Source organism: Mercenaria mercenaria, chromosome 10, assembly GCF_021730395.1.
Source record: "Mercenaria mercenaria strain notata chromosome 10, MADL_Memer_1, whole genome shotgun sequence".
Classification (NCBI taxonomy): Eukaryota; Metazoa; Mollusca; class Bivalvia; order Venerida; family Veneridae; genus Mercenaria; species Mercenaria mercenaria.
The window spans coordinates 58,169,824-58,180,517 of record NC_069370.1 but is presented as its reverse complement, the minus strand read 5'-3'; the positions used below and the strand labels follow the sequence as shown (position 1 = coordinate 58,180,517).

At 36.2% G+C, this 10,694-nt stretch overlaps 1 protein-coding gene and 1 long non-coding RNA gene across 2 annotated transcripts in view; one reads left to right on the top strand and one right to left on the bottom strand.

The window, feature by feature from the left end:
- The first annotated feature begins 36 nt into the window (after positions 1–36).
- On the top strand, positions 37–2,270 carry LOC123560272 (uncharacterized). The gene is made up of 2 exons (XR_006688162.2): positions 37–167; positions 2,180–2,270. It is a non-coding gene; the product is annotated as an uncharacterized LOC123560272 (long non-coding RNA).
- Positions 2,271–4,147: 1,877 nt separating this feature from the next.
- Positions 4,148–10,694, bottom strand: part of LOC123561440 (uncharacterized) — a 35,790-nt gene continuing 29,243 nt past the window's right edge. The window contains exon 4 of the mRNA XM_053553178.1: positions 4,148–9,821. Within this exon, the coding sequence (XP_053409153.1) occupies positions 9,070–9,821 (752 nt within the window). The 3' untranslated portion in view covers positions 4,148–9,069. The remainder of the gene's footprint in view (positions 9,822–10,694) is intronic.

Here is a 10,694-nt window from a genome sequence, read left to right as displayed (position 1 = left end):
GTGATCGCTCACCGTCCGGAGTCCGTCCGTTAAGCTAACTGCTATTATGTTATTTAGATGAGGTACTGGCGTTGCCATCTCCAACGGGACCAAAAGCCTGCCTGTGTGTGACTGGAAGTCTTCAGTGTCAAGATGTACTGGCGGGGTGAAATCAAATGTTGTACATGGTATGTTTGTAGTTCTATACTTCATATACATATTTATGACGCAGTTAATGACGATATATATTTACATATTTAGAGCTCGTTACACAATGACAATTGTTTTTATACGCCCGTTTGAAAAACGGGACGTATTATGGGAACGCCCCTGGCGGGCGGGCGGGCGGGCGGGCGGGCGGCGTCCACAGACCTTGTCCGGAGCATATCTTCTACATGCATGAAGGGATTTTGATGAAACTTGGCACAGTTGTTCACCATCATGAGACGGAGTGTCATGCGCAAGAACCAGGTCCCTAGGTCTAAGGTCAAGGTCACACTTAGAGGTCAAAGGTCAAATTCAAGAATGACTTTGTCCGGACCATATCTTCTTCATGCATAGAGGGATTTTGATGAAAGTTGGCACAATTGTTCATCATCATGAGACGGAGTGTCATGCGCAAGAACCAGGTCCCTAGGTCTAAGGTCAAGGTCACACTTAGAGGTCAAAGGATACAAGAATGAAAACTTTGTCCGGAGCATTTCTTCTTCATGCATAGAGGGATTTTGATATAACTTGGCACAAATGTTCACCACCATGAGGCGGAGTGTCATGCGCAAGAACCAGGTCTCTAGGTCTAAGGTCAAGGTCACACTTAGAGGTCAAAGGATACAAGAATGAAAACCTTGTCCGGAGCATTTCTTCTTCATGCATAGAGGGATTTTGATATAACTTGGCACAAATGTTCACCACCACGAGACGTAGTGTCATGCGCAAGAACCAGGTCCCTAGGTCTAAGGTCAAGGTCACACTTAGAGGCCAAAGGTCAGATACAAGAATGACTTTGTCCGAAGCATTTCTTCTTCATGCATGGAGGGATTTTGATGTAACTTGACACAATTATACACCATCATGAGACGAAGTGTCATGCGCAGTTCCCTTCTTTCGAATTACTTCCCTTTGTTGTTACTATAAATAGCTTATATTGTAACTTTTTCATTACTAGTCGTAGGGAAAAATCGAGACCACTTTTCTGTAGTACAACATGCATGCTACATCCAATTTTGAGGTGTATTTTGACCAGTCTCTACCTGGTAAAGATTTTTGTGAGGACTTACAATTTTTTTTTTTTTATTTTTTTTTATTTTTTTTTTTAAGATTAACTTCCCTTAGTTGTTACTATAAATAACTTATATTGTAACTTTTTTATAATTGACCGTAGGGAAAAACCAAGACCACCTGGTAAGGAGTTTTTTTGTGGACTTAGAAAAACAAAACACTTAGTTATTACTAAACAACCACAAAATTAAAATTCCATTTGCAAATACAGGTGCTAGAGTAAAGAAATTTGCTGTGACGGGCGTATATTGTGACATTCTTGCACTCTTGTTCTTCTATGTATACAGATCTGATACCGAGAAATTTCAAAGGAAGAACCGCCAAGCTGGTATTAAATGTCTTTAAACAATGGTAGATCTAAATGCTGATTTCGTGTGTCATTTTCGAAACACTGTGTATACTTCTAATAACACCTTTCAAAACTAACGTACACTCGCTGCCACTTTCACACAAGAAAAACTTCAAAAAATAGTTCGTGTTAAATTCATATTAACATTTAAAAAGGACACTGTCTCAACTGTTTTCACACGAAAGATAAGATTTCGGTAGAATTTGATCTATTAAAGAGATCTTGATGCTCTTAGTTTATTTATGTATCAGTTGATTTTAGCTCGATCGGTATGAAAGCTGAATGTTTATTTTGGATGCTATTAAAATGTTTTCTTTGTTGGGTTTAATGTCCCACGCCATATGATGAGTATCTACCTTAGATGGTAGGGAAGACCCCCTGTACCCCTTCGTGCATTATCATATCACGGACGGCACCTGGGTAGAACCAATAACCTAGAGGCTAGAACCCGCATCAGTGAGGGGCAAGTGACCGTAACCACTTTGATGTCATATCTAGTTAAAGAATTATATGTAGATTAATGAATAATAAATCTATTTATTTTTGTCCCAACTATTTTTTTCTTTATTTCAGGAAATGAACAACTATCCGGACAGAATGGCCCGAAATAACAATTTGAATATACATGTAAATACATATATTCAATAAAGCATTGAAAGCATTATTACTTTTATGATCTTTTCTTTTGGTCAGCTCCCATCATATGGATTCAGGGGAGACGTAGTTTGAAGTAAAGTGTGAACGGACGGATGGACGCGAGTGTGAGTGATTACAATAGCTCATCCCGAGCACTTTGTGCTTAGGTGAGCTAAAAAAAGAAAACCAGAGTTATGTGAGGCTAACTTTGGGCCTTACAGTTTCTAAGACTTGCTTGCATGTGAAATATCTGTGATGCAGACATGAATAGCGAACAGTGCAGACCTGATGATGATCAGGCTGATCTTGGACTGCACTGGTCGCAAAGGCAGAATCAATTGCCGGCAGCAAGCTAAAGCTTAAAATCGCACTCACTGAGAACTGATGTCACCTCACTGCATGAGCCAAAACACTATGCTATACCTTCATGGGTTTAAGAGCTTTCTGGAGTAATTGCAACAAAAAGGAAGTTGGAAAATTGAATAAATTACAGAAAAGAGCTGCAAAAATTAATGCAGCATTAATGCTATTAAAGGATTCACTCTTATATCTAGAATTCCATAGTGTTTTTAAAAATGCATCAAATGTGCTTAGAGCAGTTCAGAAAAGAACATATTGATACATGTACATGTAAAACCAAATATGAAATATGTCTTAAGTACACTCCTGTATTCTGCTATGCAAGTCTAGAATGCTTTACCCACATATATTAAAAAATCTTATTTATATATGTCTTTAAAAGAAATATTAAACAAGATACCCAAATGGGCCTAAGTCGTTCACCTGAAAAAAAAAAACCTTAACCATCTGACTTTGCTTCAAACTTGGTTTGGTGAAAATCCTTTAAGCTGTTCATTTAAACAAAAGTTATTTTAAGTTTTTTTTCTATATTTTGCTGTCATGCACTAACAAGAGGACCATGATGGTCCTGAATCGCTCACCTCTTCCCACATGACCCAGTTTTGAGTATGACGTCGTTTTTTCTATTATTTGATATAGTGACCTAGTTTTTGAGCTCATGTGACCCAGTTTTGAACTTGACCTAGATATTATCAAGATAAAAATTCTGACCAATTTTCATGAAGATCCATTGAGAAATATGGTCTCTAGAGAGGTCACAAGATTTTTCTATTATTTGACCTATTGACCTAGTTTTCGAAGGTACGTGACCCTGTTTTGAACTTTACCTAGATATCATCAAGGTGAACATTCTCACTAATTTTCATGAAGATCTCATGAAAAATATGGCCTCTAGAGAGGTCACAAGGTTTTTCTATTTTTATATCTACTGGCCTAGTTTTTGACCGCACATGACCCAGTTTCGAAACTGACCTAGATATCATCAAGGTGAACATTCAGATCAATTTTCATAAAGATCCATTGAAAAATATGGCCTCTAGAGAGGTCAAAATATTTTAATAATTTTAGACCTACTGACCTAGTTTTTGACCGCAGTTGACCCAGTTTCAAACCTGACCTAGATATCATCAAGATGAACATTCAGACCAACTTTCATATAGATCCCATGAAAAGTATGGCCTCTAGAGAGGTCACGAGGTTTTTTATTATTTGACCTACTGACCTAGTTTTTTATGGCACGTGACCCAGTTTCAAACTTGACTAAGATCTCATCAAGGTGAACATTCTGACCAATTTTTATGGAGATCCATTCACAAGTATGGCCTCTAGAGAGGTCACAAGGTTTTTCTATTTTTAGACCTACTGACCTAGTTTTTGATCGCAGTTGACCCTTTTTCGAAAGTGACCTAGATATCATCAAGATGAACATTCAGACCAATTTTCAAATAGATCCAATGAAAAATATGGCCTTTAGAGAGGTCACAAGGTTTTTCTATTATTTGACCTACTGACCTAGTTTTTGATGGCACGTGACCCACTTTCGAACTTGACCTAGATATCATCAAGGTGAACATTCTGACCAATTTTCATACAGATCCCATGAAAAATATGGCCTCTAGAGAGGTCACAAGGTTTTTCTATTATTTGACCTACTGACCTAGTTTTTGATGGCACGTGACCCAGTTTCAAACTCGACTTAGATATTATCAAGGTGAACATTCTGACCAATTTTCATAAAGATCTCATAAAATATATGGCCTCTAGAGAGGTCACAAGGTTTTTCTATTTTTAGACCTACTGACCTAGTTTTTGACCGCAGTTGACCCAGTTTCGAACTTGACCTAGATATCATCAAGATGAACATTCAGACCAACTTTCATACAGATCCCATGAAAAATATGGCCTTTAGAGAGGTCACAAGGTTTTTCTATTATTTGACCTACTGACCTAGATTTTGAAGGCATGTGACCCAGTTTCGAACTTGACCTACATATCATCAAGGTGAACGTTCTGACCAATTTTCATGAAGATCTTGTGAAATATATGAGAGGTCACAAGGTTTTTCTATTTTTAGACCTACTGACCTAGTTTTTGATGGCACGTGACCCAGTTTCGAACTTGACCTAGATATCATCAAGGTGAACATTCTGACCAATTTTCATGAAGATCTTGTGAAATATATGGCCTCTAGAGAGGTCACAAGGTTTTTCTATTTTTAGACCTACTGACCTAGTTTTTGACGGCACGTGACCCAGTTTCGAACTTGACCTAGATATCATCAAGATGAACATTCTGACCAATTTTCATAAAGATCCCATGAAAAATGTGACCTCTAGAGAGGTCACAAGCAAAAGTTTACGGACGCACGGACGACGGACACCGCGCGATCACAAAAGCTCACCTTGTCACTTTGTGACAGGTGAGCTAAAAAGGCATAACCATCAGGAAAAAATTATTCAAAGGTTTCTATTCTAATTCTAATGATCCGTAAAAGGGCCCACATGCCCTGATTTAAACAAATTTGGCATAAGACCTTATAATGATGCTACAGACCAAGTTTGATGAAGATCCGTCAAGCGGTTCCTGGGAAGGAAGTACTTTAAAGGTATGTCTATTTTAACTTTATTGGCCCTTAAAAGGGCCCCCGAGTGCCCCCCATTTGAACAAATTTGACATGAGAATTTATAATGATGCTACAGACCAAATTTGATGAAGAAAAGTGGTTCATTAGAAGAAGTACTTTAAAGGTATTTCTATTTTAGCTCTAGTGGCCCCTAAAAGGCCCCAATTGAACAAACATGGTAAAGGACCTTATAATGATGCTCCAGACAAGGTTTGATGAAGATCCATCAATTAGTTCACGAGAAGAAGTCATTTAAAGGCATTTCAATATTTAAGGGCCATGACAGTTCTTAGTTTAGCAAAACGTTTTGATTGGTCAGTCAATTCCATTACCATCACCAATTGGATGAGGGTGCCTTTGAAAGTTTGATGGCGAGACAATATCGATTGTATATTCCAACGCCCAAATACATGTACTTATAAGTAAGAGCGCAGGTCAGTCACCAGCTTTCCACATGTCAGACACGGACGCTAGGTCACGTGTTATAGGTCAAAGATCCGCCATCTGCCAAAGATACTACATATTTATATATACAGTTAATCCGCCAACATATTTATTTACATTTGGTATGTGTAAACTCTGGTTATTAAATCCGCAAAAACGAGATCACTGCTAAAAACTCAAAATCCACTTAAAGTTTACACTTCCTTAATAGACGTACGTACACCCCCTATATTAACATAGTAACATTATGGAAGCTCATACCAAGGGTGACATTATATAAATATTGCATTTCTGAGAGGGTGATATGAAAAATGTTCACCGCGAGATATATGAATATTGACCGAGGCGCTAGCCGAGGTCTATATTCATATTTCGAGGGGTGAACATTTTTCATATCACCTTCTCAGGAATGCAATATTTATTTTATTATACCGAAAGCTTATAAGATTCAAAGCATTTACTGCAAAATCAACATAATAATTTATTTAACATTAAAAAGTAATTACTAACCAAATAATGAAGACAGAATTAAACAGTCTTTACTTATTAGCACACATAATTTGTGGCGACTTTGCTGTAATAAGACTTTTTTTTGATAGATTTAGTCAAGACGTTTACATATCGCTGACCCCTATATTTATTCTAATATTTCAACATTGCGTCAAACAGTAGCAATCGAAAAACGGCGAAAACATTTTTTTTTCTAAATGAAACATATAAGTGTGAGTACTCATTTTCTTAGTTAGATCATTTCCAAACTTATTGTTGTAGTTTCGATTCAATATCTGATGAAAAATTGTTTTCGAAATATTTTGCACGTAGCATAAAAAAGAAAAAAATCAATGCGAAAGTATCAATCTGTCAACGGGTGATATGAAAGAATAATATCACATGCGCAGAAAAACAAAATAACGCTGTTGCGCATGGATATGAAATTATGGATCATATCACCTGCACAGAAATTGAAAATAACGATTTTGCGCATGTGATATAAAATCACTGGGGAATATGATATATTATTCAAGTTAAACTAATGGGAAATTTGCATTGGACATTTATGTGAGGTATAATAATATGTAATAAGTCTCATTAAATTAAACCATTGTTGTATTTTATTTATTTATTAATAATACAATATTAAAAGTATAGAAATAGAAATCAGCCTTTATGTGAATTTTGGTTGTTCTGTATTCATCCTATGTGTGTATAGTTTACCCATTTTCCAGATAAATATCACTACCGTACCATCTCTACACTATATGGCCCTGCCATCCTGTAACTTAAGCCTGGGCAATATCAAATATAATAATCGTTCTGAAATAAGACCCGATGATGATTACACTATTTTTCTAGTGGTCCCAAAAAGGGACCAACAGCCCCCATTTAAATAAAATTAGGAGAGGACATTATACTCATACTACAGACCAAGTTTGTTGAAAATCCATCCAGCAGGAGAAGAAATAGCAGTCACCATTTAGGAGAAGACCCTATAATGATGCTATAGACCAAGTTTGATGAAGATGCCAGGATGCTACTGACCCAGTTTGGTGTAATTCTGACCAGTAGTTTCAGATGAGAAGATGTTTAAGTAAAAATGTTGACACAAGACGATAGACAATGGACTATCCACCTATACTAATAGCTCACCCTGAACGAAGTTCAGATGAGCTAAAAAAACCCACTTCATTTTACAGTTAGTATGATTTCATGAAGGACACGTCTGTCTGAGGATAATGAACAATTCTGATGTTTTTATGAAAATTTTATTTATATTATTTCTGTTTACTTATTGTTGCTTTATACTGAAGGCCATATTGTAAAGAAGCTAATGCCTTCATAACAAGAGCTGTCCGTAAGACAGAGCGCTCCACTATTTGGCAATTTGACAGTAAAATGAATTCATGTCTCAATAAGAGACCTCTACTTTAAAAGGAAGATACACCAAGATGATGATGGTAAAGATACATTTTGAGTTTCAAATCATTATCTTATATAGTACCAAAGTTATGTCCAGAAAACGAAGTTTGTCAAAAAATTTAAGTATGCATGGGGCATAATTTGGTCAAAAATACAAATCAGAGTTATGGAGATTGTTACCACACATGCAGATGATGATGATAAAGATATATTTTAAGTTTCAAGTCATTATCTTATATTGTACTACTGGCTAGCGTCCTACAACCGGACACTTTTGGAATATTTTTCACAATAACTCTGGAAATAGTTATATCTAGTGGTTGAAAATTCACCTGAACAAAGCTAGGTTCTCCTCCCAACTAAAGAGCTAACTTGTTTACTTCTAAAATTAGGTCAAGTTCTTTTTCGAGGCCCGAACGAAGGGCCACCAAATCACGTTGTTTTAAGGTCAAACAGTACGTACCATGTTTCTGGACAGCGAGGTATCACTTTATAGAGTTTACATTCAACATTGAATTAAACTTTTATTTTCAACCAAGGGAAAGTAGTCGTACAGTAAGTCATAGAATTGTAAAATTGCCTCTCTTGAATTGAAGATTTGATCGTATCTCTCCTGAATATATCTTTTTAAATTTCACTGATGTGGATATTTTGATATGAAAATGTGTTTTAGGGTGTATTAAAATCATGCACTAAATTATCAAATCTGTATTTCCCGATTAAGTGTTTACTAAACATCTTGTCTGCTTACCTAAAATTTGCATGGGGCCTTTAGATTAAATAGCGGGACCATACGGAAATACTGCGCATGCGCATCACGCCACTTTCGACTTCCCCCCGACATGTAAATATGCTTTGTGAGTGCAGACGACATGAAATATAGCATTTCTTGTTCTAATAGTGCCAAATTTTCGAAGGGTATGCTACAAAATTTGACAAATTTCATAAACTTAGCACGAGAAACAACATATAAATTAATCAGACACAGATGAACTTAAATCCATTGTGCTCAGGGCAAGAGATCTGATAAGACCTCTGTGAGTTGTCTCCTTCAATTTTATTGACAGTACGTTATCGCAACAAGTTTTATCTAATTATGATTTTTGACATGCAAATGTTTCTTAACCGTCTCAAAAACAAAAACAAATCCTAGACATAAATATTTCAACAATCTTTTAACGTAACAAACAGAAAAAAAGAAGTTAAAATAAATCTTTTAAATACATCCTCCTTCACCTTTACCCTGCTAAATTTCTAAAATGGCCTGGTTCATCATTTAATATGGGCAGTACAGTTTATTATTAAAGGGATGTTCATTGAAAATTTACTGACTCAATAGCGACAAGTGCAGACCAAGATCAGCCTGCATGGATGTGCAGGCTGATTTTGATCTGCACTGGTCACAAAGGCAGAATCACTTGCTACCAACAGGCTAAAGGTTAATTATTTAAATCACTATAACCAAGAGTAATGTGATCTATATTTAAATGTCAGAATCTGCAAGATTTCTTATATAAGACTGAAACACAAGCGGTCCTTGTGGGGTTATCATTTCCTGATCGCTATGGCTAGGTCGCAGAGGTTTCTGCTGGTCTGGGAACTTCTGGTTAATATTTCCGTAATATGTTGGTATCGACTGGTAATCTATAATATTGTATGTCGGAACAACTGGATGGGTGTACTCTCTATACTGACTAGTGCCTGGTATGTTTTGAATTGTCTGTTCTTTGTACCTTTTAGATGCTTCTTCTGTCAAATTTTGCCATGATTTTTTCAACTTTTTTACTCTAGTGTTTGGCACTGATTCTCTGTTTGAACTTTTCCGCACCACTTTCTGCATATTGTTCATGTCATTGCTTTTACTGCCTGTTTTTATGTCTCTAGCTACTTGTTTTATATCTTCAATGATGCTGATTTCATTTATTTCAACCTCTCCTTTGTCTGTATGAGCTTTATTGATATGTTTCTTACACAAATCCTTCCTAGAATATTGTCGTCGACAAGCATTGCACTCGTACCTAAATTTTGCTGCGTGCATTTTCTCATGACGTACAAGGCTACTTCCATCGCTGAACTGTTGATCACATATGGAACATCTGTATGGCTTTTCACCAGTGTGTGTTCGAATATGCTTCTTGAGGTCAGACGTTATAACAAATGATTTCCCACAATGCTCACAAACATGCTTCTTCTCTCCTAGGTGGCGCTTTAAATGTTGCCTGTAAGTTCCACGGTCTGAGGAAAAGAAGACAGAAAACATTTGTGATGATTTTTACAATGCAAATTAATTCAAATTTTCTGACTTTCATATAAACACTGCAAAATATAATATTTACGCAAGGCTTAATGTTTTATTAATGTTTGCTTTAGCGAGAAATAAAACTTCTTCAAAAGGCAGAATATTTGCGGGCATCTTGAGAATGGTGCAGGGCTATTCAAAACAAGTAGCAGTTTCTTCCAAAATTACGAAATCTGATGACCATGAAATTAAATGGTTTTACAGTATTTCATGTCTTCATATATTAATTATAAGAGCGGTCCAGTGTTCCACACTATTCGAAATTAATCATCACAGTGATGACACTAATGATAATAACAAACTCTAAAGACTTAGTAAGAATTCCACCAAACTTGAATATGCAAGTATGTTTGATGACTTGGAAGAATAGTTTGTAGTTTATCCTGTCACTTGCAGTATTTTCGACCCGATATCAGGGTGCCGTATATCTTTCTTGATATACCGTCAGTTGATCATGTGACCAGTGATATACGGACATTTGATCATGTGACCTTATGATCGATATTGTTGTCATAAAAAATTTTGCAACAAAACCAACATCATTGTGTTGAAAATGTCCGAACTAAGAAAATGAGTGGTCAAATAATGAGAATTTATTCAAAAACGAAGAATTTATTGCGATTTTACCGGTAATCACATCATTATATAAGTGACGTCATTACGAATATGACGTCATTAAAGCGGTTGTTGCACACTTATTTTTGTAAAATAAATTGCCAAATATCGGAAAATGAAGTAATGACAAGATAAATAGAATAATAGGTTAATGCCTAAGATGGAGAAAGTTTATCCGGCTCTGCTCCGGACGT